Here is a 27,961-nt window from a genome sequence, read left to right as displayed (position 1 = left end):
AGATGTGAGTGTGTCTGGCTACAGTGGGCTGGAATGTGAGATCACCCAACGACCAGGTCAGCCTCTTAATAAAAACACAAAACTACATGAAAATACCTTCACCTGTAGCTTAAACATCTCTATTTAATTTCCACAGTATTGCCATTTCCATGCTATTATGGAGGTTTAACCGTTTAAACTTTGACCCTAACAGATATAGCCATAGCTGGAGCCTGCTGGGGTTCGTGGCCGCCCTGCAAGGAGAGGACTAAGACAAGGAGCCGCCAGTGTAACAACCCTACAACAGAGGCATGGCCTGCAGAGGACTCCAGGTGGAATTTACTGTTTCTGATATTGTCCCAGACTCTTAATTGAAATAAAGCTAATAGGGGAGGCAGGTAGCCTAGTGGTTAAAGTGTTGGGCCAGTAACCAGCAGGTAGCCTAGTGGTTAGAGCGTTGGGCCAGTAACCAGCAGGTAGCCTAGTGGTTAAAGTGTTGGGCCAGTAACCAGCAGGTAGCCTAGTGGTTAAAGTGTTGGGCCAGTAACCAGCAGGTAGCCTAGTGGTTAAAGTGTTGTGCCAGTAACTAGCAGGGTGCCTAGTGGTTAAAGTGTTGGGCCAGTAACCAGCAGGTAGCCTAGTGGCTAGAGTGTTGGGCCAGTAACCAGCAGGTAGCCTAGTGGTTAGAGCGTTGGGCCAGTAACCAGCAGGGTGCCTAGTGGTTAAAGCGTTGGGCCAGTAACCAGCAGGTAGTCTAGGGGTTAAAGTGCTGGGCCAGTAACCAGCAGGGTGCCTAGTGGTTAAAGTGTTGGGCCAGTAACCAGCAAGTAGCCTAGTGGTTAGAGCATTGGGCCAGTAACCATCAGGTAGCCTAGTGGTTAAAGTGTTGGGCCAGTAACCAGCAGGGTGCCTAGTGGTTAAAGTGTTGGGCCAGTAACTAGCAGGTAGCCTAGTGGTTAGAGCGTTGGGCCAGTAACCAGCAGGTAGCCTAGTGGTTAGAGCATTGGGCCAGTAACCAGCAGGTAGCCTAGTGGTTAGAGCGTTGGGCCAGTAACCAGCAGGAAGCCTAGTGGTTAAAGTGTTGGGCCTGTAACCAGCAGGGTGCCTAGTGGTTAAAGTGTTGGGCCAATAACCAGCAGGTAGCCTAGTGGTTAGAGTGTTGGGCCAGTAACCAGCAGGTAGCCTAGTGGTTAGAGCATTGGGCCAGTAACCAGCAGGTAGCCTAGTGGTTAGAGCATTGGGCCAGTAACCAGCAGGTAGCCTAGTGGTTAAAGTGTTGGGCCTGTAACCAGCAGGGTGCCTAGTGGTTAAAGTGTTGGGCCAGTAACCAGCAGGTAGCCTAGTGGTTAGAGTGTTGGGCCAGTAACCAGCAGGTAGCCTAGTGGTTAGAGCATTGGGCCAGTAACCAGCAGGTAGCCTAGTGGTTAGAGCGTTGGGCCAGTAACCAGCACAGCAGGAAGCCTAGTGGTTGGAGCATTGGGCCAGTAACCAGCAGGGTGCCTAGTGGTTAGAGTGTTGGGCCAGTAACCAGCAGGGTGCCTAGTGGTTAGAGCATTGGGCCAGTAACCAGCAGGTAGCCTAGTGGTTAGAGCATTGGGCCAGTAACCAGCAGGGTGCCTAGTGGTTAGAGCGTTGGGCCAGTAACCAGCAGGAAGCCTAGAGGTTAGAGCATTGGGCCAGTAACCAGCGGGGTGCCTAGTGGTTAGAGAGTTTGGCCAGTAACCAGCAGGGTGCCTAGTGGTTAGAGCGTTGGGCCAGTAACCAGCAGGGTGCCTAGTGGTTAGAGCATTGGGCCAGTAACCAGCAGGGTGCCTAGTGGTTAGAGCGGTGGGCCAGTAACCAGCAGAGTGCCTAGTGGTTGGAGCATTGGGCCAGTAACCAGCAGGGTGCCTAGTGGTTAGAGCGTTGGGCCAGTAACCAGCAGGGTGCCTTGTGGTTAGAGCATTGGGCCAGTAACCAGCAGGGTGCCTAGTGGTTAGAGCGTTGGGCCAGTAACCAGCAGGGTGCCTACTGGTTAGAGCGTTGGGCCAGTAACTGAAATGTTGCTGCATCGAATCCCTGATCTGACAAGGTATAAATATGTTGTTCTGCCCCTGAACAATGCAGTTAACCCACTGTTCCTAAGCCACCATTGTATAAAATAATTTGTTCTTAACTGACTTGCCTAGTAAAATAATTGGAAGTGTTGTGCCTGTGTTACAGTATGTTTTCAATGTTGAGTATTTTATAGTGACAGTGAGATAACTGAGGAGATAAAACATATTCTGCGCATGTGACAAATAAAACAAAATGATTTGATAATCGAGAATATCTTGAACTGTTTTATTTCTGAACAAACTTTTTGACCCTCATCTTTCTGGCCAGATAAAAATACAGAGTTGGTAACATAATGAACATCATTGGTATTCACTCCTACTTCCTGATGTAGTTTTGAAATCTGTGTCCCCTGCCGCGCTGTGACCCGTCTGGCTGGTGACATCAACAGCGTTGGTTCTGGGAGGAGGAGCCAAGGCAGGCGGCACCCCCATCTGGCTGGGGGTTGTCACATGACCGTCGGCGCGTCTTACTTCCTGACTGACAGGAAGACCACGCCCCCCAGCAACTCCAGGCCCCGTCCGTCGTGGAATCTATCAGACGACAGAATGCCAGGCTCTGTGTTACCCACTCATCTACGTCTCTACACATACTAACTGAATAGCATAGTTACTGTAGTAAGGTGTGGCACTTGCTGTCATCTGAGGGCAGATATAAGTAACTGCATATAATAGCACTGTTACGCCCACCTTTCCTGAGGGTTTCCTCGCAGGCTTCCCCTCTGAAGCCCTGCTTGCAGATGCAGTGGCAGGAGGTCTGGGAGAGGACAGGGATGCCGTCATGCCTGCAGGGAGCACAGCGACAGGAGTTGAACTGGAGCAGGTACTCCTCCCACGCCCTCCTCAGGTGGGCCGGCCGTGCCCCCACGTGGTCCCCCGCTGTGCTCAGACGCACCAGCTCAAATATGGGCAGGGTCTGGGGAGAGGGGGGAGAGGAGGGAAGAGGAGACCATGCTTGATGAGTTACTTGATGTGTTTGTGCATATTGAATGTACTATGTTTGAATGCACTGTATATAAAGTAAACACGTAAAAGTACCATGTTTCAAGTAGCATGCACAGATGTAATGTCCAGCACCATCTGTGTGCTGAATACACAATGTATATATACACTGGTTGACTGGCACTCCCCCACCATTGTAAAACATATTCTGGAAGCTATAGAAATGCATTTATGAATGTCTACATTTGTTTTTGTCATGTTTATTTTATTAGAGACTTTTAAATAATGTTATGTGAGCTAAACATACAGTATATACACAAACATTTCTTAAAGTAACATTTTCTGAAAGTTCTAATGTTACTGTACCCACTACAACAACAACAAAAAATTGTCCTTTAAACATTTAATTGAAATACTGTAGAATTCCATTCAGTCCTATGGAGGACTGCTTCTACCGGGGAGTGCCAATATGGCCGACTGGTGGCTTCAAAGCCTCTCAATGGCCAATACATAGCATCAGCAATCCAGGGTTTATATACATCATTGGCTATATACAGTGTGTTCAGGTATATCTGTAAGTAAATGCTATTATACCTCAAACTCGATGAGATTTGGGTTGTACTTGAGCGAAAGGCCCCACTTCCTGTATGTGTCAGGGTCCTTGATGGCCAGCAGACCCCCACTACTTCCTGTACTGCCCCCCTTCACCAGCGTCACAATGTCCTTGATCAAACTGGAGCTGCCATACATCTCTGGGTTACAGAGGGAAATCATCAATTATCCACATGGGTCCATCTCAATTCAGTAAACTCTGGAAGTAAACTGCAATTCCAGTATACTTACTGAATATACCCTATCCCTGTTACCCACAATTGCTCTAACTGAATGTTACTACCAGAAAGTCAGAAAGTTGAACAACAATATACAGTTGAAATGAGGTAGAAATCTGGTGTTGTTAGAAAAAGTAGGAAATGTTAACCAAGCTGTCCTTTGGTATCTGGTGTTGGTAGAAAAAGTAGGAAATGTTAACCAAGGTGTCCTTTGCTAGATAAGGTCGGTTGGGATGATCACACACCTTTTTCATAAGAGCCAGTGCCTTTGCAACCTTTGACTTCAAGTTTGCCTCCAACTTCTACCTGCTTCGTCTTGCCTATAGGACTGCTTATGCCAATGGATCCACCCAAACACCCTTTAAGTTGTTCCGCATCAATCTCTGTTAAAAGTCAAGAGCAAAAACAAGTTTTGGAATAAGCATTAAATTCACACAGAAATGGACTCTTCAAATATACCATTGACTTTAATAACTCACATGATAATATTATATGGTTCCTCCCAAAATATAGAAAGGTCTAAAAATCCTTCACACTTTTTCCACCACTGACCCAGCCTGAAACCTCGCTCACTCATTCAACGACAGCATCACAGAAATAAAAAAAGACACCATACTAGACGTTTTCATGGCGGTTGTGTTGACGACCGCCACATACTCCAGGGTCCCTCCCATGATGCCCTGGGTGACGTAGTGCGTTCCGTAAGTGTTGAGGAAGCGGGAGTACAGGCCAAAGTCATACTTCTCCTCAGGAAGCTCCATGAGGGACAGGTACATGTCTTCATGAAGCATCAGCCCCTCGCTCCTCATCTTAAACTGGGCCGTCTGAACCTTAGACTGCAACCTGATGAAGCCAAGTTCCTGAGGGACAAAGGAGAACACATAACCAGAACTATATTTGTATAGCGCTTTTCAGCTTCATACATGCTCAAATGAGAAATATAGGACTCAGGGGTTTCATTTCAGGATGGATGTTCTCGTTCACTACCCTTCGTGGATCTGAGAAAACAAGGTTGTAGGCAATAGCCTCCTGGAATAAAACGCAGCCAGGGACTAACTACAGTTGTGTTCCCTGGGTATAAAGAGGCTGTTTCGGGGGTATTATTTAAGACATATTCTCTTACCTGATTGGTGTATTTTGTTAGATTTGTTAGTAACGCAGACTCCACATTCCCTGATACTCCAAACTCCACGTACTGAATCCCAACAGTAACACCCAGATTAAAAGAATCTTCCGTCTTTCTGGCTTTCAGTAATGTGGCCATATCTTCATAATACTCTGAGGAGCCTTCAGAAGTAGCCTGGGCCTAGAATAACCCAAAAATAACAAAACACATATAACTTTTTTCAAATGTCATTGATAAGTTGAGCATTGTAAAAAGTGTCCATTTTGTGACATGACGATGCATACAGTACAGTACCGTACCATGAAGCGGTATGTATGGAAGTTGTAGGGTTTACGATAGTTTTTCTCATCCTCGTTATAATGTAAATTCTCACAGAAGGGATCATAGATGAGTTTTCTCCATTCTCCATTGTAGACATATTCACACTGTCCTCCATAGTATTGTGGGTCAAGAACGTGGTCCACAAATTCTCCTGTCAGTATGTTAAAGCTAGGAACATAAAGAGCAATACTTTGTTGTTGTTTCAAATGATGTGTGTGTGCAGCACAAACAGCAACATATATTTTCTGTGTCAGATGCATCCTGTTGTTCCCACTTATTATGACTGTTGATGACCTCTGTCCTCTGACCCCTGCTTACCCCTGAGTGCCGCGGCCAGCTCCAGGGATGGGTAGTAGTGTGGAACACTTGTCCTGTCTGTCGTCCACCTGCTCACAGTCCGTCTCATCAGACTCGTCGTCACAGTCGACCTCACCGTTACAGCGAAGCGCCTGGCTCACACAACGACCTAAGTACGGATGGATGCACGCACGCACACACGCACACACACACGCTCATTACAAGCACGTATGCACACACACACACAAACCCACATGAAAACCACATGAAACATTTGGAGACAAAAGAAGACTCAACACATTGTACGCTTGGCTTGAGGTTGGAGGTGATGTATATTGTGTACTTACCTGTGGCATTGCAGGTGAATCTTTCTCCACAGATGTCTGGTTCCCAACACACTGCCTGTGCTGTGGGGCATGCCAGCTCTTCCCACTGACTGTCCAAACATTGTCTCCCACCAAACTGGGACGCTTTCTCCATGTAACGGAAACGAAACTGGGCAATATAAATAATGAACACAAATATGAGAATTGTTTTAGTGGAACAACAGATCATTGTGTATCATAGAAAGTATAGTTTATTATTTAGTCCCAAGCCTTGAACATGAACCGTATAATGAGAAGAAACCCTTTACCTTCTTGTCTGTGCAGGAGTCACAAGGGCTCCATGACGACCACATTTTCATCTTACAGTTGATAGGAGCTGGTTTGTTTACACTCCTGACCCTCCTGATAGCAGATTGCCCTGTTCTTCAGTCAAATACAAATACCATTACAGTTTCAAGCTTCACAGACATTTTAGATTGAAGTAGAGCGATTCCACAACAGCGGGAGCAGAAAATATTTTTGTCATCTTAGAATTTCTGGCAATTCTCACATAGAAATGTAATTGGGAGGAGGTATGTGTGATATGCTTTTTAGATTTACATCACAAAACGTAATTTGTTTTTTTATCATGGGGAAAGTTGCCATTATTGGTGTTTTTTAGACCTATACATGATCTGTGAGCCGTACACGATACTGACAACGTCTGGGTGTCATTATACCCCTGATAGTGTGCTCTAACATATGGACTATGTCTAGATTCTGAAATACACATTTTCTCACAAATTTATTCTACATAAAAAAATATTCATATAAATATCTCAAAACTATTATTTTGGATTTTGTTCATTTTAAAGTACAAGTAGATCACATTTCCAAAGTGGGCTCTGCTAATTCTGAAATTCTGACCAATTTTATGAACACCAGCAATACTGTAAATGGTAAATGGTTTCTAAGGGAACGCCCACTGCTGGTGATTTGCTGAATATGCAATCCTAAAGGAGGGCTGTGATTGGTTATATGTATAAAATGGGTCATATCATTAAAAGTCCCAGAGCCACTCTGGAAATGTGATGGGTCTGAAGAGTGTATTGTTTCAAACAATATGTCTAAAAAAAGAGCTTCATCAAAAAGGATTGTTTTGAAATATTAATTTTAAATCGTTTTAATGCTGAATAAATTCATGTGAACGTGTATCCAGGTCGCAATTGTAAATGAGAACTTGTTCTCAACTTGCCTACCTGGTTAAATAAAGGTGAAATAAATAAAATAAATAAATACATTTCAGAATCTAAACATACTCTATATGACAGAGTACATTATAAGGAGTATAATGACACCCAGATGTTGTCTGTATCATGTACGGGTCACATATTATATGGTCTGACAGGAGGCATAACCCGAAAGGTCACTGGTTCAAATCGCCGACTAGTCTAATGATATGCCCATGAGCAAGGCTCTTTACCCTAGTTGCTCTGGATAAGCGTGTCTGTAAAATGCATGCACACCGCATCAAGCCATCTCTGAAATGTACACAAATACCTGTACTATACTGCATTTAAATATATTCATACTGATAATACACATAAGCTGTATACATTACCCATTCTCTTATAGCTCTATGCTCATTCTACCTAGTTGTACATAATGTGTGTAAACTCTGCTCTCTGTATTCTGTCTCTAAATTATCATCATGATTTTCTCAAAAATGTTTTGTGACACAAATGTAAAAAGTATTTTAGTCATTCTACCTCCCAATGAAGTTTCAGTGTGAGAATTGCCAGAACAATCTGAAATACCAGTAATAGTTTCTGCTCCTGCTGGAATCACCCAGTAGTAGTAAATAAAAGTAGTAGTATTTGTAGTAAAAACTACAGAAATCTACCTGGTTTCAGCCATATTCCATGAGTACTCCGTTGCATCTACAGTGGGAGATTTGTTTAAAACCAGCAGCAGAATGTAGGAGCCCAATAATACACATATCAGTCTATTCATATTAGAAATAAAAGAGCTCCTTGATGAAAATGAGCTCATGTTAAGCTTTGTTTAGATGACTGATAGTTGTCATCCTGGGGTAAGTGCACTCATGTCATAAGAGGCCACAGTAAATGATTGATCAAGGGTAAACATGCTCTAACAGTTGGGAAATATATTTTTCGTAATATCACACACATAGGTCTACACAAGCACACCACATCCTGGCCCACTCACTTCCAAAATTCGTAGTACAAAACACACACACAGGTCGTTCCATGAACAGAGCATATTTTGAGAAGTGTAACTTGGTCCAAGAAAACTAATTTCACCTCATTTTAATGTTCTGTCATAAAGAGCACATGTTCAACTTTACACAAAAAACGTGTTTGGGGGAATGTAAGCATGTTGTGTGCAGCATGGAGGGGAAATTGATGTGTTAAAACATTTGTAGACTATTTATGGGTAACAGGGTTGACGTGATATTATGTTGTACACGCTCAGTCACTGAAAACAACATTTAAAGAACAATTTCAACATATTTAAACAAGAGTTCAGTTCATGTAACAGGGTGGACCTTAAAAGGAGGGATGAAAGTAAATGAATCACTAATCATATGAAATAAATGATCTTCAGAAATGACTTTGTCAAAGCAACAATAACTAGGGCTTTACAATGATGGTGTAAATGTTTGAGGCATGCATTTCCATTGTTAGAGCGGTCACTTGACTATTTTGTCAAAATAATAGGCAACGTTTGAGCCATGGATAACTGCCTACATAAAGCGTGTCTGAAGTGGGCGTGTCAACAGAAGTGGGAGGCTCAACAGTGGGTGTATGGATCAGCTTACTGTGCAGATTTGTTGTCACGCAAGACTATTTTGCATGGCTCTTCTCCAGGTACGCCGACAATGGCGGACGAACATCTCGGCCCAGGGTATGCTGACTTCCTGCTCTTGTTCATTGAAGAGTGGAGGCTGATACACATGGAGCACTCGAAAGGGGAGAGTCCAGTGGTCGAACAGGGAAGAGTGTCCAGTCGTACTCCATCCAGACCAGTTGTCGGCTCCAGGTAGTGGGGTTGGTTGAGACGAGGCATATTAAACTTGTTTCCAGAGCTTGGTTCGCTCGCTCCGACTGGCCGTTGGATTGGGGATGGAATCCGGAGGACAGGCTGGCTGACGACCCAATAAGGGTGCAGAACGCCTTCCAGAACCGAGACGAGAACTGAGGACCCCGGACGGAGACCATGTCAACCGGGAGTCCATAGATCTGGAAGACATGCTGCACCATGAGCTGGGTTGTCTCTTTGGCAGAGGGTAGTTTGGGGAGAGGAATGAAATGGGCAGCCTTGGAAAACCAATCCACTACCGTCAGAAAGACAGTGTTGCCATCAGACGGAGGGAGCCCAGTGACAAAGTCCAGGGAAATATGGGACCAGGGACGTTGAGGGACAGGTAGTGGGTGAAGAAGGCCAGACGGAGCTTGCCGCAATGTCTTATTCTGAGCGCAAACAGTGCATGCAGCGTCAAAGGCAGAGGCGTCAGGAACCATGGGCCACCAGAAATGTTGTCGGAGGAAGGCCAGGGTTCGACGGGAACCCGGGTGACAGGTAAGCCTGGAGGAATGAGTCCATTCCATACCTGGGACTGGACTGAATTAGGGACAAACAACCGATTAGCCGGGCCCCCTCCAGGGTCAGGCTGGGAACGTTGTGCCTTACAGACCAGGGTCTCAATACCCCAGCCCACTGAAGCCACAAGGCATGAGGTAGGGAGGATGGTGTCGGGGTCAGAGGGTGTGGCAGGTTTGACATTCTTGGACCCTGGGCGGTAGGAAATGGTGCCGTTGAATCTGGTGTATAACAGAGTCCACCGGGCCTGCCTGGAGTTAAGGCGCTTGGCTGTGCGGAGATGTTCCAAATTCTTATTGTCGGTCCAAACCAAAAATGGATGTTCTGCTCCTTCCAGACAGTGCCTCCACTCTTCCAGTGCCATCTTGACCACCAGGAGTTCTCAGTCACCTACGTTGTAGCTTCTTTCTGCAGAATTGAGACAATGGGACAGGAAAGCACAGGGATGGAGCTTTTGGTCCTAGGCAGACCGATGGGACAGGATAGCCCCCACTCCATAATCAGAAGCATCGACCTCAACCACAAACTAACGGGATGGGTCCGGATGGACGAGGATTGGGGCTGTAGTGAACCGATGCTTCAGGTCCACAAAGGCTCTGTCAACAGCTGGGGACCATGTGAACACACCTTGGGAGGGGTGAGTGCAGAGAGGGGGCCGCCAGGGTGATGTAGCCTTGAATGAAACAGCGGTAGAAATTGGCAAACCCCAGGAAAAGTTGCAGCTGCACCCTGGATGTAGGTTGGGGGCAATCCACTACTGCTTTCACATTTTCATGGTCCATCTGGACATTTCCTTCAGCGATGACATATCCCAGAAAGGAGATTGTAGAACGGTGGAACTCGCACTCCTCCGCTTTCACAAATAACTAGTTCTCCAGGAGGCGCTGAAGGACTTGTCGAACATGGAGGATGTGTTCTTGGGCAAAATGGGGGGAAAAAACAGGACATCGTCGAGGTAGACGAACACAAAACGATTTAACATGTCCCGGAGCACATCGTTTACCGGGGCCTGGAAGACACCTGGTGAGACCAAAAGGCATGACCAGGTACTCATCATGTCTACTGGCAGTGTTTAAAGCTGCCTTCCACTCATCTCCTTTGCGTATACGAACCAGGTGGTAGGCATTCCCGAAGGTCCAGCTTGGAAAAGATTGTAGCCCCCTGGAGAGGTTCGAAAACTGAGGAGAGGAGTGCTAGGGGGTAACGATTCTTGATAGTTATGTCATTAAGACCCAGGTAGTCAATGCACAGACGCAGGGTCTTGCCCTTTTCCACAAAGAAAAACCCTGCGCTGGCAGAGGATGCAGAATAATGGATGCTTCCAGCAGCCAGAGAGTCCTCAATATACTCCTCCATGGCCTTGGTCTCTGGGCCGGATAGGGAATATAGCTGACCACAGGGCAGTTTGGTGCCTGGAAGAAGGTTAATGGCACAATTGTAGGGACAATGCAGGGGAAGAAGTAGCCCGTGTCTTGCTGAAGATCTCCAGGAGATGATGGTACTGTGGGTAACTCTTCCAATGGAGCGACCATCCAGTGCTCTAGCGTCCATAGGAAGAGAGAGGAGTTGAGTGGGGATACCTAATTCAGAAACTAGGGTAGCATCCATAAAGCTCTCATCTGCCCCAGAGTGACTTAGACTGGTCTACCCACAGGAGTATCACACAAAAAAAGGAGTGCGGATGATGGGAATTAGAGAATTCTTGTACTTGTACCTACAGTGCCTTGCGAAAGTATTCGGCCCCCTTGAACTTTGCGACCTTTTGCCACATATCAGGCTTCAAACATAAAGATATAAAACTGTATTTTTTTGTGAAGAATCAACAACAAGTGGGACACAATCATGGAACGACATTTATTGGATATTTCAAACTTTTTTAACAAATCAAAAACTGAAAAATTGGGCGTGCAAAATTATTCGGCCCATTTACTTTCAGTGCAGCAAACTCTCTCCAGAAGTTCAGTGAGGATCTCTGAATGATCCAATGTTGACCTAAATGACTAATGATGATAAATACAATCCACCTGTGTGTAATCAAGTCTCCGTATAAATGCACCTGCACTGTGATAGTCTCAGAGGTCCGTTAAAAGCGCAGAGAGCATCATGAAGAACAAGGAACACACCAGGCAGGTCCGAGATACTGTTGTGAAGAAGTTTAAAGCCGGATTTGGATACAAAAATATTTCCCAAGCTTTAAACATCCCAAGGAGCACTGTGCAAGCGATAATATTGAAATGGAAGGAGTATCAGACCACTGCAAATCTACCAAGACCTGGCCGTCCCTCTAAACTTTCAGCTCCTACAAGGAGAAGACTGATCAGAGATGCAGCCAAGAGGCCCATGATCACTCTGGATGAACTGCAGAGATCTACAGCTGAGGTGGGAGACTCTGTCCATAGGACAACAATCAGTCGTATATTGCACAAATCTGGCCTTTATGGAAGAGTGGCAAGAAGAAAGCCATTTCTTAAAGATATCCATAAAAAGTGTCGTTTAAAGTTTGCCACAAGCCACCTGGGAGACACACCAAACATGTGGAAGAAGGTGCTCTGGTCAGATGAAACCAAAATTGAACTTTTTGGCAACAATGCAAAACGTTATGTTTGGCGTAAAAGCAACACAGCTGAACACACCATCCCCACTGTCAAACATGGTGGTGGCAGCATCATGGTTTGGGCCTGCTTTTCTTCAGCAGGGACAGGGACGATGGTTAAAATTGATGGGAAGATGGATGGAGCCAAATACAGGACCATTCTGGAAGAAAACCTGATGGAGTCTGCAAAAGACCTGAGACTGGGACGGAAATTTGTCTTCCAACAAGACAATGATCCAAAACATAAAGCAAAATCTACAATGGAATGGTTCAAAAATAAACATATCCAGGTGTTAGAATGGCCAAGTCAAAGTCCAGACCTGAATCCAATCGAGAATCTGTGGAAAGAACTGAAAACTGCTGTTCACAAATGCTCTCCATCCAACCTCACTGAGCTCGAGCTGTTTTGCAAGGAGGAATGGGAAAAAAATTAATTATCTCGATGTGCAAAACTGATAGAGACATACCCCAAGCGACTTACAGCTGTAATCACAGCAAAAGGTGGCGCTACAAAGTATTAACTTAAGGGGGCTGAATAACTTTGCACGCCCAATTTTTCAGTTTTTGATTTGTTAAAAAAGTTTGAAATATCCAATAAATGTCGTTCCACTTCATGATTGTGTCCCACTTGTTGTTGATTCTTCACAAAAAAATACAGTTTTATATCTTTATGTTTGAAGCCTGAAATGTGGCAAAAGTTCGCAAAGTTCAAGGGGGCCGAATACTTTCGCAAGGCACTGTACTAAAGAAATAGGTCTCTTAACAGGGCAGGTGGCTATATAATGTTCCGCAGCCACACAGTACAGACAACAGTCGGAGCTCACACTGTGAGAGCATTCTCTAGGAGACAATATAGCTCTGCCCAGTTGCATAGACTCATCCGTCGCCGGTGATTCTCGAGGGAACTCGGGTGGCTTTGGCGCTTCTCGGAAATGCACACTTAGGGGATTTATGGATTCCTTCGGAGGTGAGCAAGCAGCAGCGGATGGACGAATGTTCTCGAGACCTGACCTCCTCTCACGCTTGCATTCTCGTAGACATCCATCAATCCTAATCGTGAGGGCGATGAGGGAATTGAGGTCCAATGGTAACTCCCGAGCTGCGAGCTTGTCCTTTATTTCCTCGGGCAGTCCGTGAAAGAAGGTATCGAACAGAGCCTCCGAATTCCAGGCACTCTCGGCGGCCAATGTGTGAACATATACTGTGTAGTCTGTCACACTACGGGAGCTCTGATGTACCTTCAGTAGTTTTTGGGCCGCCTCTCTCCCGAGCACCGGAGAATCAAATACCTTCCTCACCTCCGCCATGAAATCTTCCAAGTTATGGCAAACAGCGGATTGTTGTTCCCAAACCCCAGGAGAGCACCCTTCCGGACATTAGCATAATTAGATATGCTATCTTCGATCAATCCAAAGGGAATGAATATGGCTGAAGCTCAAAAATGAGGGAGCACTGGGAAAGAAACGCCAGGCAGGTTCCAGGATCGCCAGAATATCGCTCCGGAAGAGGTAGGCGGGGTTCTCGGAGAGCCGGGGTAGGCTGAACAAACCCACCACTAGTAGGGAAGTTACTTAGTGGCTGGGAGGTCTCAGATGTGGAATGCTATCTGTGAGCTAATTCACGGAATTGCTCCGTTAATGCCTTGAACCCCTGGACGTGGAGTTCCGCCAGAGATTGGAACCTCTCCATCAGGTTCTGAAGTAGCTCCTCCTGTTTCTCAATGGTAACTCCCTGCAGGGAGACAGCGTGACGGAGCTGGTCCAAGTCTGCTGGGTCTGTCATGGCCAGTTCGTACGATAACGACACAAAGCGAGACCCAGATGCAGACACATTGGAGGCAGATGGTTTGAGTTCTGATATTTATTATAATCCAAGGCGTAGGCAAAAGGCAGGTCAGGACAGGCAAGAGTTCAAATCAAATCAAATTGTATTTGTCACATACACATGGTTAGCAGATGTTAATGCGAGTGTAGCGAAATGCTTATGCTTCTAGTTCCGACAATGCAGTAATAACCAACGAGTAATCTAACTAACAATTCCAAAACTACTACCTTATACACACAAGTGTAAAGCGATAAAGAATATGTACATAAAGATGAATGAGTGATGGTACAGAACGGCATAGGCAAGATGCAGTAGATGGTATCGAGTACAGTATATACATATGAGATGAGTATGTAAACAAAGTGGCATAGTTTAAAGTGGCTAGTGATACATGTATTACATAAAGAAGCAGTAGATGATATAGAGTACAGTATATACGTAGACATATGAGATTAATAATGTAGGGTATGTAAACATTATATTAAGTGGCATTGTTTAAAGTGGCTAGTGATATATTTTACATCAATTCCCATTATTAAAGTGGCTGGAGTTGAGTCAGTGTTTTGGCAGCAGCCACTCAATGTTAGTGGTGGCTGTTTAACAGTCTGATGGCCTTGAGATAGAAGCTGTTTTTCAGTCTCTCGGTCCCAGCTTTGATGCACCTGTACTGACCTCGCCTTCTGGATGATAGCGGGGTGAACAGGCAGTGGCTCGGGTGGTTGTTGTCCTTGATGATCTTTGTGGCCTTCCTGTGACATCGGGTGGTGTAGGTGTCCTGGAGGGCAGGTAGTTTGCCACCGGTGATGCGTTGTGCAGACCTCACTACCCTCTGGAGAGCCTTACGGTTGTGGGCGGAGCAGTTGCTGTACCAGGCGGTGATACAGCCCAACAGGATGCTCTCAATTGTGCATCTGTAGAAGTTTGTGAGTGCTTTTGGTGACAAGCCGAATTTCTTCAGCCTCCTGAGGTTGAAGAGGCGCTGCTGCGCCTTCTTCACGATGCTGTCTGTGTGGGTGGACCAATTCAGTTTGTCTGTGATGTGTATGCCGAGGAACTTAAAACTTACTACCCTCTCCACTACTGTTCCATCGATGTGGATAGGGGGGTGTTCCCTCTGCTGTTTCCTGAAGTCCACAATCATCTCCTTAGTTTTGTTGACGTTGAGTGTGAGGTTATTTTCCTGACACCACACTCCGAGGGCCCTCACCTCCTCCCTGTAGGCCGTCTCGTCGTTGTTGGTAATCAAGCCTACCACTGTTGTGTTGTCCGCAAACTTGATGATTGAGTTGGAGGCGTGCATGGCCACGCAGTCGTGGGTGAACAGGGAGTACAGGAGAGGGCTCAGAACGCACCCATGTGGGGCCCCAGTGTTGAGGATCAGCGGGGTGGAGATGTTGTTACCTACCCTCACCACCTGGGGGCGGCCCGTCAGGAAGTCCAGTACCCAGTTGCACAGGGCGGGGTCGAGACCCAGGGTTGATGACGAGTTTGGAGGGTACTATGGTGTTAAATGCTGAGCTGTAGTCGATGAACAGCATTCTCACATAGGTAGTCCTCTTGTCCAGATGGGTTAGGGCAGTGTGCAGTGTGGTTGAGATTGCATCGTCTGTGGACCTATTTGGGCGGTAAGCAAATTGGAGTGGGTCTAGGGTGTCAGGTAGGGTGGAGGTGATATGGTCCTTGACTAGTCTCTCAAAGCACTTCATGATGACGGAAGTGAGTGCTACTCACTTAGTCGTTTAGCTCAGTTACCTTAGCTTTCTTGGGAACAGGAACAATGGTGGCCCTCTTGAAGCATGTGGGAACAGCAGACTGGGATTGATTGAATATGTCCGTAAACACACCAGCCAGCTGGTCTGCGCATGCTCTGAGGGTGCGGCTGGGGATGCCGTCTGGGCCTGCAGCCTTGCGAGGGTTAACACGTTTAAATGTTTTACTCACCTCGGCTGCAGTGAAGGAGAGTCCGCATGTTTTGGTTGCGGGCCATGTCAGTGGCACTGTATTGTCCTCAAAGCGGGCAAAAAAAGTTATTTAATCTGCCTGGGAGCAAGGCATCCTGGTCCGTGACTGGGCTGGTTTTCTTTTTGTAATCCGTGATTGACCGTAGAACCTGCCACATACCTCTTGTGTCTGAGCCGTTGAATTGCGATTCTACTTTGTCTCTATATTGACGTTTAGCTTGTTAGATTGCCTTGCGGAGGGAATAGCTACACTGTTTGTAATCGGTCATGTTTCCGGTCACCTTGCCCTGATTAAAAGCAGTGGTTCGGGCTTTCAGTTTCACACGAATGCTGCCATCAATCCACGGTTTCTGGTTTGGGAATGTTTTAATCGTTGCTATGGGAACGAAATCTTCAACGCACGTTCTAAGGAACTCGCTCACCGAATCAGCGTATTCGTCAATGTTGTTGTTTGACGTTCATAAGTAGTCCAAAACGGTACAATGCCGCAGGCAGGTTCGAGGTCAGGGGCAGGCAAAATGGTCAGGCAGGCGAGAACAGAGTCAGGACAGGCAAAGGTTAGACCCAGGAGGATGAGAAAAACAGAGACTGGGAAAAACCAGGAGCTAGTAGAAAAATGCTGGTTGACTTAGCAAACAAGACGAACTGGCACAGACAGAAACCACAGGTATAAATACACAGAGGATAATGGGGAAGATGGGCGACGCCTGGATGGGGGTGGAGACAAGTACAGGTGAAACAGAACAGGATGTGACAATATGTTGCACTAAAATACTAAATAAGTCATTGCTAACCAGAATAATGTCATACATCGATACAAATGAATGATTCGATCTAGTTGACATTGATAAAGTGGTCGCTGTCATCTCTGCTTCTTTCGCGGTGCAGAGGTTTAGGGGCAAAAAAAAAAAAGACGTTTAGGGGCAACAAAAAAAATGACGTTTAGGGGCAACAAAAAAAATGACGTTTAGGAGCCGAGGAGAAAATGCAATAACAAAACAAACAGAAATATTTTCTGTGCAAAATGTCCAAATTATATCAGTTTTACCAGTTGTAAGAAAATACAAACCTGTGAAAACGACCCAAAATCATGTTTTTGATAAGATCTCAGTTCCGCTTGGATGCATGCATATTTTATGTGGTTGAAATTAACGGCGGTTGAAATAGGCTACTATCAGCTTTTATTACTCAGATAAAGATAGCACCTCTACAGACAGACGTGAGCATTTGCATTCTCTCAAGTTGCCTAAAGAAAGAAATCATATTTCTCCACTCTTGTTCCCAAGTAAAACATTTGGTGTATCATTTTAGCCTGCTGCAAGAAATGTTTATTTCTGCAGGAGGTAATATTAAGGCTATGTGAGAGGTCTATTTGAAGGTCCGTTCGGTGACTCGAAATTTTATAGTGCCTCACAACCATCACGTAGGCTATAACAACCTGCACTGCTATCATCCTTTTACCACTACACCAAATCTTTCCAAAACATTACTTTTCTGGCCCTCCCTTCTCTTTTTTTTCAACTCGACATTTCGCAAGTTAACTTGTTCTGCCCGTTCCCAAAAGCATTTGGCGATAAGCGTGTTGGCTATTTGGCACGGTATAGTTTGGCCCTAATGCCACATAGCCTAAAATAATGAAATAAAAAACGAATAGATAGAAATTGCCCAATAATGATACATTTCTGGGGGTATTGTTTCTCTTTATTCAACCCGAACTTTATCCAGACAATATTTCATAACCCTAAACCCACCCTCCCCGCTGGGACTGCGGGTTACGAGTCAACCCGCTGTTGATCTACCCACTTGTTTTGCAACGCACACTTTATGACACACTCCCAAGTATGCAGCCCCATACTTCCAAGCTTTGGCTATAAAGGCCCAGACTTCTGTAGAGGCAGATTGTTCCTATGGCACTAAACCTTGTATTTAGCCTATAATATAACTATAATACCATACAATTGGCATTTATCCTACAATCAATACACTATATATCATTGCGACTAATTAAAACACAGGTCCTTATAGAACACTAAAATCTGATAAAACCTACGTTTCAAGAAAATTACACTTTCTTCGCGTGCACACGTGACATCATTCAATAAGGTCATGCGCACATCTGCGCAGGTTTATTGCGGTATCTCTCTATTTGTTTGCAACTTCAGAGAGTTCAGAAATCAGTTTATCAGAGAATGCGTTCTATTTTTGGCGGCTACGTCGACATAATGAGACAGTGAACTGAAACGTGTCCAATTGCGTAAAATAACTACATTTGATTGTCAGTTGATGAAAGTAACGAGGAACAATGGAACAGGTAATGAAATTCGAGATGATCTATTGCTGCCCCTATTGATCTGTTTGCATATCTGTTGGATGTTGTTATCTTTGCTCTTTGCAAGGTCAACTCGCGATTTATCCGAAACTGATTACAGTTGGTTTTCTGTCTGCACAACAAACAGTATTTTAGTATACTATGAAACAACTGAGTTGTACATGTTATCTGTTGTACCATCCATGAACAACTGGTGCCTTTATAATAATTAGCCTTGTGTTATCCATATAATTAGTTGAATGCACACACTGTTATATGCTGAGGTAGAAACAATTATTACTTTCAAACAATTGTAGCCTGTTTTTAAGCATTGTTAACTAATCACTATAGTGATCTCATTGATCCTAGGAGGGACCAATCAATGTCAAAGCTCTGAGGGCCAAGTTTCAGGAGGAAGCCAGAGCCCAGGCTCAAGCCCGGGACCAACACCGACCTGCCATTGCTGAGAAGCCCAGACGGCTCCCATCCACTGTTCCTGGGGAGCAGGAACAAACCTGTCATCCCCAGGATGGAGCCCTGATGAGCTCCATCCACTCGGCTGTGGAGAACAAACCTGTCATCCCCAGGGTCATCTTCAGGGATGGGACCAGGGTGTCTGGGGGCAAATGGCCTGTCTCCTTCCCTGCACTTGTACTGCAGGCCATCCCACCAAAACCACCAACACCACCACACCAGAACAGTCTCCACAATGGTGGAAGGGACTGCACAGCGACAGCCAAGAAATCCTTCAAAGACCGCCACTTGCCTCTCGTACTGCCTGGCCTGCCTTTGAAGGAGCACAAAACCCATTTGCCACCTCATAAAGAGGTCCCGCCTCCAACAAAATGCAAGAAAAAGGGTTTGCTGCTCCACCACCCCTTCAAGTCAACCAAAGTCTCCAAGGTTGGTGGCGAACCTGCAGACGAGCCTGCGTATGCTGGTTTGACCACCAACAGACATTCAGGAGCTCCAGTAGAGGGGCTTGTGATGGACAGGAATAAGGCTGAAGATAGGCTGCCACTCCAGATGGAACATTCTAGCACGGAGTGCCCAACCTCCAGCCCAGACATCACCATCACTACTCCGTTAGAAGGCCCAGGTGAAGACTTATCCTCTATGGTTAGTGCGACCCAGTTCTTCAGCACGTTGGAGAAAGGCAAGAAACGGTTCTCACCTAAGCACCTGTTGGTGTATGCCAGGCCCAAGAGCCTGCGTTCCAATGGGGTCCATCTCTCAGACCATAGCTCTACCATGGACAAGGGAGTTCATCTGCCCTCTACAGATTATGAGAGTCATGCCCCAGAACATGACCTTCCAGCCCCTTTGCCTGTCTGTCTCCCGCACCTCCCTTGTGTTTCAGCTCTGCCGTTCAAGATGAATGACTCTTCCCGCAGTAAGTCATCTCAGATTCAGAACAATTTTGTGATGTGGTCATTTTGTATGGTCATTCTCATGTTCTGCTACAATAGTGTTAGAGTTAATGCGGTATGATTGTATAGTTGAGATACAATTGCTCTCTTCATTTTCTTAGGACTAGAGACTGCATCAGAGAAACAGTTTGGCCGGGATAGAGCAGAGCTTCTGCTTGTAAAATCTGATGGACTTCCCCCTCCTCATCCAGCCAGGAAACTTCTACCTGACCGGGGGTCTCTGGGACCTTTGCCGATGAAACCTCCAAGACCTCCAAGGGTAGATCTCAGATGTTACCAACCAACCACAGAACATCACAGAGGTACTTTTATTTTTCACCAGTTGTGGTCAATTCCACTGTAAGTGACACTGACTCCGATTTTTCACTTTAAACTTAAAGAATGTATGTTGATGTAATGCAATTTACTTCAAAGATCATTTGATGTGTGCTGTTTATTGAGCTCAAGTCAAATGTCTGTTTTGTTGTTTTGCTTGCAGAGTTGACTTCAGCGGTTGAACCTGAGACATGTGAGGATCCACACTCTGAGCCTCCATCCATTGCTAATCCTGAACTGGTTGTTCCAGAGTTTCCAGACTTTGAGTTGAATTCAGAACTGGAAACTGCAGAAGGCAATGCATTTGACCTTGCAGCTCTAGAACTAGAAGCTACAGAATTTGGAACCCCTGAATATCCAGTAGATCTAGACTTGAGGGTTCCAGATTTTCTATCCCCTGAATGCGAGTTACCATCTTGTGAGCCTCCAAAAATTCCCAGCTTTGACCAACGAGCCCTGACCCTCAGCAGTCATCATGATCTAGTTCTTTCAGAGTTCTTGGCTCAAACGTGGGAGTTTCCAGCTTCAGTTCTAAAACCTCAAGTTGTTTCTGAGCTATCTGCTGAAATGTTGCCTGTTGAACCCTCATTCACAGAGGACACTGACCATGACTCCGCTTCGGTTGAATTTCCCCATTCAGGACTGACGTTGAGGTGAACTGCTTGAAAACTATCTTATTTTTGCTAAATACTATAGTCTGCTGAAGTGTCTCACCAGGGATTGTGTGGGGACAGAAACTACTGAGTATTTGGTATAGTGAACTTAAGTTTAGCTCTGGGAAGTCCGTTATTCCTCTTTACACCTAACCTCTGAAATGTCCTCTCTTCTAGTGTCTGTCAACAGGAGAACTATTATGAAACCTGTGATAATGTGTATGAAGTTGTTGAGAACACTGTCAGTCAAAACTCACACAAACGTAAAGGCCCACCAAAGAGTAAGACACTACATATGTTTAATTTATTTAATTGAGAGCCCATATCGTTATACCAGTATCTATAACATTTAGCCATTTCTTTTATGAGCTATTTACCTTTTGTCAAAGCCTACTCTAATTCAAAGAGGGTGTGTTTATGATTTGTTCCAAACGTTATGTTTTTCAAATTCTCTTCTAGATCCTTATGGGGACCCCCATCCAGTGGTAAGTGACACAATTTTACTGCAGAGTTTATTTCGGTAACTGAATGGTTGGTGCTGTTGTGTATAAAAAATTATTCTTTGTTTTCTGTTTGTATCTGAAGAAGGAGGAGCCTCGAATGCACATATGGCCCCGGAATCCATGGTATGTCGGCTCTAAATGATGGCTCAATTATTCAAATATTGTAGTTGTTGCACAGGCAAATTAACCATAAGTAAGCCCAAAAAGAGATTGTATTTGAAAATACCAATTTCATACCTTAGTTACATTGATACACAATGACGCATCTCTTTTTATTTGTGGGTATACTTGGGAACAAATTTCCTTCACAATAATTCCTGGTGATTTAAAATAAATAAATTATGTATATTTTGTTGTGAGTTTACTTAACTTTGGGGGCTAAATCGCTAGTGGGTTGATTTTTGCCAAATCACTAGCGGGCCTGTTGCTGACCCCTGGTGTACATCCCCTCCATATGTATTTGGACAGTGAAGAAACCTTTTTTTTGGGGGGGGGGGGCTCTATACTCCAGCATTTAAAACATACACATGTTTTAAATGCTGCAGCTGTACAAAGTCCATCTGCAAATAGCCCACCCAATCTACCTACCTCATCCCCATATTGTTTTTATTTACATCGCTGCTCTTTTGCACACCAGTATCACTACTTACACACCATCATCTGCTCATCTATCACTCCAGTGTTAATCTGCTAAATTGTAATTACTTTGCTACTATGGCCTATTTATTGCCTTACCTTCTCATGCCATTTGCACACACTGTATATAGACTTTCTTTTTTTTCTATTGTGTTATTGACTGTACGCTTGTTTATTCCATGTAACTCTGTTTCTGTCGCACTGCTTTGCTTTATCTTGACCAGGTCGCAGTTGTAAATGAGAACTTGTTCTCAACTGGCCGACCTGGTTAAATAAAGGTGAAATATTTTTTTTAAATTATGGAGGATCATGAGTAGGTTATGGAGGCACAAAGATCATAACGCCCATAAAATACTAAACTCCCCTAAACTCCTCTCCCCATTATTGGTAATGGTTAGAGGTTAGCATGATTTGTTATAACATTCTCACACATCAGACATTATTCATGATTTTTCTTAATTGAGGAGTGTTTAGAATCATCCCATCGACTCACTTGTAAAGAAAGTTGTTCGTCATGGCCGTTCAGTTACTATTGGGCAAAATATAACACAACCAAACAAACTGAAAATGCATCAACGAGTGTGTAGTCACAAACTTGATGTAATATTGGTCCAAACATTAAACCTTTGACTACGTTAACACCATATAAGTGAATTTGTACAAATACTTATGCCACCTTCAAATGGGGGAACTAGATACATAAAGTGCTTTAATTTCTAAATGGTAAAACAGATGTATGAAAATACCCTCAAATAAAAGGTGACATTCTGTACTGTCGCCTCATAGGACACTTTTCATCTAAAAGTATAGAGCCACATTAAAATGGTGGCTTCACTGTCCAAATGCATATGGAGGAGAGTGTACATCATGTGCACAGGTGTGTTTGTCATCTCATGTCTCACTGATGCTTCAATTAAAGGGATTAATCAAATTCATCAATACCTCTAATATTTGGTTCCACTTCATAGCATGTTGTCAGTTAGATTCATGTTAATAGAATAATTATATTGTTCTCAGTAAGGAAAAACAGAGCCCTGAGAACCACGAGGACAAAGATCAGAGGAAGAGAGAGAAGCACCGCCTCGAGAAGGAGAAGAAAGAGCAAAAGGAGAGGGAGAAAAAGGAGAATGAAATGAAGAAAAAATTCAAAGTAATTCTGAGCTTGTCACATGTAGACTTAATGATACATTATCTTACTAGCTATCAGTTTAAAAGTTGCTGTGTCATGGGTATCAGGCTCATAGGTCAGTCTTGTTTTGGTATTTTGAGGGTCCAGCTTTATTTTCCCATAGATCAACACGTTGACAAACAATATTTCAACAAGCTATCTACCATGTTGACCTAAAATGTTCCAGGATAATAGCATTCAAATTTGCATTCCAACTACTCAATTGTGAAATTTGAACTTTTAGATCCAATATGGCACCCATTAACGTTCCCAAAACACTCCACACCAAACAAAGTTTGCCAAACTATGGCTGTGGTTACTGTGTAACGTCTGTGTTCAGGTGACTGGCCAGGAGGAGGCGATGTACCATGCCAGGGTGACAGTGGCCAGTAAAGTGCGTAAGAATGACCTGCCAGTGAAGAGTGGTGACACGGTTAGCATCATCCGAACCACCAACTGCCCCAAAGGAAAATGGCTGGCCCGTGACGCCAACCACAAATGTGAGTTTGTCAATGTTGTATTATTGTTCTTTAAATGGCCTTGGGGGGGGGGGGGGGGGGGTCAGAAAGTCTCCGGGTAGGAGTTCAGATTTTTTTTTTTATATATATATTTTTTTAAAGAATACAAAAATGAGGGAACATTAGGATTAGTTTTTCTCCCTTAAGATCATCAGAGTAGATGGTTTTTGAATATGTCACAGGTCAGGAAAAACTCTGGCTAAACTGTGGCCCAAGTTATTATCAGGCTTCAGTTCTTCACTGCTCTGTTGCTGGGTGTTTTTCCCTGTTTGATTGTTGACTTTTCCAGATGGCTATATCTCTGTAATGAATGTGGAGCTGAATATCAAAGAGATGCTGGAGCTCGGGAAGAAGGCTCAGGCTGCTGGCCGAGGAGGCACAGAGGGAGATACCATCAGCATGGGGAGCAGGTACAACAGAATGCAACAGTCTATTGTTCAGTACTGTACATCAATTCCAAACATATTTTGTTGTACAGAGAAATAGTCACTGTTCTTAGGAATAAAATAAAAAAAATGGAATGCAAAATGAAAGAATTTAAGCATGTTGCCATAATCAGGGTATTTGTATATTTTATTTACTCACTCCCTTTGGTTCCGTGCCCTTCCTATTCTGTCTCCATTATATTTTACAGATCATCTAATCATCATCCCATGCTACACAGCAGCTGTAAGTCATCTTCAACATGCTTACAGCCAGTTCTGTGTAAAAACTGGATGATTGATAATCAACTGACAATTTATCAATCAACATTGATAAAGTATTGTCTGAGGCACGTTGAAAAATCTGCCTACATTTACAGAGGATTGGAGTTCTGCAGAAGCACACCTGATTGAAATAACCCAGAGTATTTTTATCAGTTGGCTTTATGATAGTAAAGGAATTCCATGCATTTTAGGCAGCAGGCCTGCAGTGTGGTGTTGTGCCAAAGCCCTTCCCATTGGCTATGGTGGTTTTGGTGGTTTTGCAGCCTATCATGCTCTCTCTCTCAGTCACAGATGATGATGAGGAGTGGACATTAGACGAAGAGACCCTGTCCCCCTACATGGAGAACCGGTGAGACTTTCTACACTGTTTGGGACGCAGTCATGCAATCCCATTTGTATTTGTAAAGCCCTTTTTTTTAATTGTCAAGTGCTTAACAGCAGTGGTTCTTCATTGGTTTTGCCTCGGGACCCAAGTGTGTGTGTGTGTGTGTGTGAGATATACACACACAACATTTTTGTCAAAATGCAATCTGGAAAACAATTGACTACAAATATGGCATTCAATGTAGCAATTAAATGGCCAGAGAAACATTTCCACCTTTTTTTTTAATTGTCAATAATTCCATTTTGCCCATATTCTTGTAAACAAATGTTAGTAAGCTCACTTGTTTGACTACAAAATCAACCAAATCCACTAAATAGTGCTGCTGATAACTTTTATATTGAAAATACTGTGATTTGAAGAAACCTTTCTCAGAGATTTTAAATGACATTCTACCTGGTCTTAGTCATTTTAAATTCAGGCGAGTATTTTATTCATCCCCCCCCCAAAATTCACACACTAAAAGAACTGCAGTAGGGCCTGTCGAGTGGCTCAGTGGTCTAAGGCACTGCATCGTAGTGTTAGCTGTACCACTAGAGATCCTGTTTCCAGTCCAGGCTCTGTCGCAGCCGGCCGCGACTGGAAGACCCATGGGGCGGCGCACAATTTGCCCAGCATCGTTGTCCGTGTTAGGGGAGGGTTTGGCCGGCAAGGATGTTCCTGTCCCATCGCACATTAGCAATTAGTGTTTCCTCCGACACATTGGTGTGGCTGGCTTCGGGGTTAAGCAGGCGTTGTCAAGAAGCAGTGCGGCTTGGCTGGTTTGTTTCGGAGGATGCACGGCCATCAACCTTTGCCTCTCCCAAGTCCGTACGGGAGTTGCAGCGATGGGACAAGACTGTAACTACCAATTGGATACCACAAAATTGGGGAGGGAAAAACAACTCCTGCGACCCCACCAGTTAAATCGCTGCTTTACAGTTCACGTTTGATTCGGCTCAACCATGTTATCCTCACAGAATTTCTGTATAGATAATTGATGAAAAACTTTTGAAGACTGCAATGTACTGTGTATAGAAATTAAATAATTAGTTTGTTTTTCTAGGAAAAGCTAAGTGAAGGACTAATACATTTCATCTGTTTTCTTATATATTCTTTAGCATTCACAATCGGACTGTCTCAATGCCTGATATGCGTGAGTAGGATTTTATATGGTATATATCCATATCTTTGAAGTTATAGATTCAATGTTTGTTTCAGACGTCTGGATTAGAGAGTGTACCTGCGGTCTCAGGTCTTCATTCTACTGCCCATATACTTATGGCAGACCATTTCAATCACGCCTTCAAAGACCACCATAAAATGACCCTCTCCCCCCATTTCTACTAACCCCTTCACCCTCTTCATCCCTCTCTCTCTCTCCTGTCCCCTCTCACTGGAAGTCTGCAGCCATGCTAGTGCCCACCACACCCTTAGTGATGGCAGCATAGAGGACCCCCACACACAGTAAGGCTCTACTTTGTCTTTACTGTGATGCCAAATTCAAATGTTATTTATGCAGCCTTTTCTACCACAATGTATCACAAAGTTCCCTAACTTAGTAGTTAACGGTTTCTGTCTTCAGAACCAGACATGAGGCTCTTCAGAAGTTAGCCATCTTCTTTCAGAACAACAAAGCTGGCATCAGTGACACAGCAGAAGACCGAGTGCCAACCCCTACAAAGTACAGTATTTACAAATTGCATTACAAATCCTCACTGCCATCTTTCTATTCCATTATTCTAATTTTAAAACTCTTTCGCTTTGTCTTCTGAAGTGCTGAAGCGCCAAGTAAGTAGCTGGATACTGACTTCTCTATGGTTGGGTTTGCTATCGCCTCGCATGTCATTGATTGTGGTGAGTTTGAAAAGTAAACTCTCACTCCAGCCAATGTTTGTGGGACTTTATGTTTATGTCCATCTACAGGCTTCCTATGTGTTGTGGAGCCTCCATACTCGTAAGTGAAGATAGTGTGTGTGTGTATATTTCATGCATTATCCTCATTGGTCTTAATAGCCCTTGAGGTAGTAGTCTAGCTTGGACCAAAATGTATGTACCTGTTTTCTATGGCAGAGACCAGGAAGTGGTTTTTGCAGATTTTGAACTACTTCCCCCTCCAGTTCTATATGCAGATTTCCTGTGACAGGTCAGTACAGACTAACACTAATGGCACAGGGGTTTTCGCTGGTCAGATCATTATGGCCAGGAAAAACTGCACTGGTCCTAAATTCTGAGCATTAACAAACTCTTTCTCTGCTCTCTAGCTTCACTGACTGAGAGAACTAAAGGGGAGCACAACAGTTTCTTCTCCAATGATTGGCTGAGTAACCTGACTGTTACTGATGCAGGCCAGGCAGCCAGCTGACCAACCCCACACATATCACTCTGCCTTGGGCCTGGAGAACATACCATGAACTCCAGATGAACCACTGTCGTTCTAGATCTATGGACTCTAGATCTACCGTTTAGATCCAGATGAACCACAGTTGTTATAGATGTATAAAACTAGCTCGATAAACCATTGTCATATCTCAGATCTGTTGGATTAAAAGCATAGAAATAAAATTAATAGAACTGTCTGTATATTTGAATGGGGTTGTCCATTCTATTTATATGCCTTTAATCATATCCAATTGTTGAAATCTGATAACTTTTGAAAACTGGGGGAGGGGTGTTTATTATTATTATTAGTGAAGTACGTTTGACCTGATGCCTTTATTTCTCTCGATCACATTTGTTTTGATAGTTGTGTGGCTGCTTAATGCTTTATCCATTGCATGTGTACTGTTATACAATTGTTTTTGTTCTTGTTGCCTTTTGACTATGAACACAGTAAGTAATTCACTTTCTGTTCATTGATCATTTTGGCACTACTGAATGGGAAACGATGAAGTAGTAGTCTGCACTTTCCATAACACAATGGTGAAATGGTGCATTGTTTTGGGTACAATGCCTTGGTCAAGAGTATGTATAATTATTTTTTGGCTCTTCACACTTGTTTTGGTCTGTTTGTTCAAAATATCTGATTTTGATGTCCAATGTATCACCTTAATGTAAAGCGTCAAATAAATGGTCATATAGTCTAACAGAGTAACACTTTTTTTTCTCCAAAAGAGGGCATGCTACCCTGTTGCAGAAACTGACCGATAAAACTATTAAAATCAACAGTGACTTCACTTCTCACAATGTATCCAATCCATGTAATGGTAACAATGGTTGTACTGAATTTAAAGATGATAGTTCAAGTAAGGCAGCTGCTTTCAGCCAGTTGAAGATTATAAAGAGAAAAAAACCTGGTTGGTTAGACACTGGCCAAAGTTTCTGACCGGGCTGGGGTAGTTGCCGGCTGTTAGTGATGGGTCGTTCGCGAAGAGCCGATTCCATACCAGAAGAGCCGAATCTATATATAAAAAAACATTAAGATATGAATAATCAAAATATTTAATATAATGAATGAAAAAATAAAG

General features: G+C 44.0%; 2 protein-coding genes across 6 annotated transcripts; one reads left to right on the top strand and one right to left on the bottom strand.

Moving 5' to 3' along the window:
- Positions 1 to 2,287: 2,287 nt before the first annotated feature.
- c8a (complement C8 alpha chain) lies at positions 2,288 to 7,956 on the bottom strand. The gene is given in 11 exon segments (NM_001124624.1): positions 2,288 to 2,606; positions 2,763 to 2,988; positions 3,609 to 3,766; positions 4,090 to 4,227; positions 4,461 to 4,704; positions 4,968 to 5,150; positions 5,270 to 5,459; positions 5,610 to 5,757; positions 5,936 to 6,083; positions 6,223 to 6,337; positions 7,797 to 7,956. Coding segments are annotated over 11 exon segments (1,848 nt in total). The 5' UTR covers positions 7,946 to 7,956; the 3' UTR covers positions 2,288 to 2,457.
- Positions 7,957 to 17,796: 9,840 nt separating this feature from the next.
- si:ch211-188c16.1 (uncharacterized) lies at positions 17,797 to 27,577 on the top strand. 5 transcript variants are annotated; one of them, XM_036986171.2, is made up of 19 exons: positions 17,797 to 18,206; positions 18,573 to 19,596; positions 19,735 to 19,935; positions 20,112 to 20,601; positions 20,779 to 20,882; positions 21,061 to 21,086; positions 21,187 to 21,227; positions 22,758 to 22,890; positions 23,249 to 23,408; positions 23,716 to 23,836; positions 24,061 to 24,095; positions 24,419 to 24,482; positions 25,616 to 25,650; positions 25,898 to 25,961; positions 26,080 to 26,178; positions 26,272 to 26,285; positions 26,421 to 26,451; positions 26,568 to 26,640; positions 26,759 to 27,577. In XM_036986171.2, the coding sequence occupies exons 1-18, from the start codon at positions 18,198 to 18,200 to the stop codon at positions 26,635 to 26,637; spliced, it is 2,721 nt and encodes a 906-aa protein (XP_036842066.2). In that variant the 5' UTR covers positions 17,797 to 18,197; the 3' UTR covers positions 26,638 to 26,640; positions 26,759 to 27,577. The 5 variants fall into 5 exon arrangements, with proteins under 5 accessions (XP_036842066.2, XP_036842068.2, XP_036842067.2 ...); XM_036986174.2 differs by having other exon boundaries at positions 17,993 to 18,206; positions 19,825 to 19,935; XM_036986173.2 differs by lacking the exon at positions 26,272 to 26,285.
- Positions 27,578 to 27,961: the final 384 nt, after the last annotated feature.

This window comes from Oncorhynchus mykiss, chromosome 8 (assembly GCF_057628025.1).
Source record: "Oncorhynchus mykiss isolate SJ-2025 chromosome 8, ASM5762802v1, whole genome shotgun sequence".
In the NCBI taxonomy this organism is placed as follows: domain Eukaryota; kingdom Metazoa; phylum Chordata; class Actinopteri; order Salmoniformes; family Salmonidae; genus Oncorhynchus; species Oncorhynchus mykiss.
Note: the sequence above shows the minus strand (reverse complement) of the source record. Positions and strands in the feature narration are given on the sequence as shown.

Coding starts and splice junctions, on each gene's coding strand:
- si:ch211-188c16.1 (XM_036986171.2), top strand. Junction 22,891..23,248: donor AAATGAAGAAAAAATTCAAA/GTAATTCTGAGC, acceptor GTCTGTGTTCAG/GTGACTGGCCAGGAGGAGGC. Junction 24,096..24,418: donor TCCCATGCTACACAGCAGCT/GTAAGTCATCTT, acceptor TCTCTCTCTCAG/TCACAGATGATGATGAGGAG.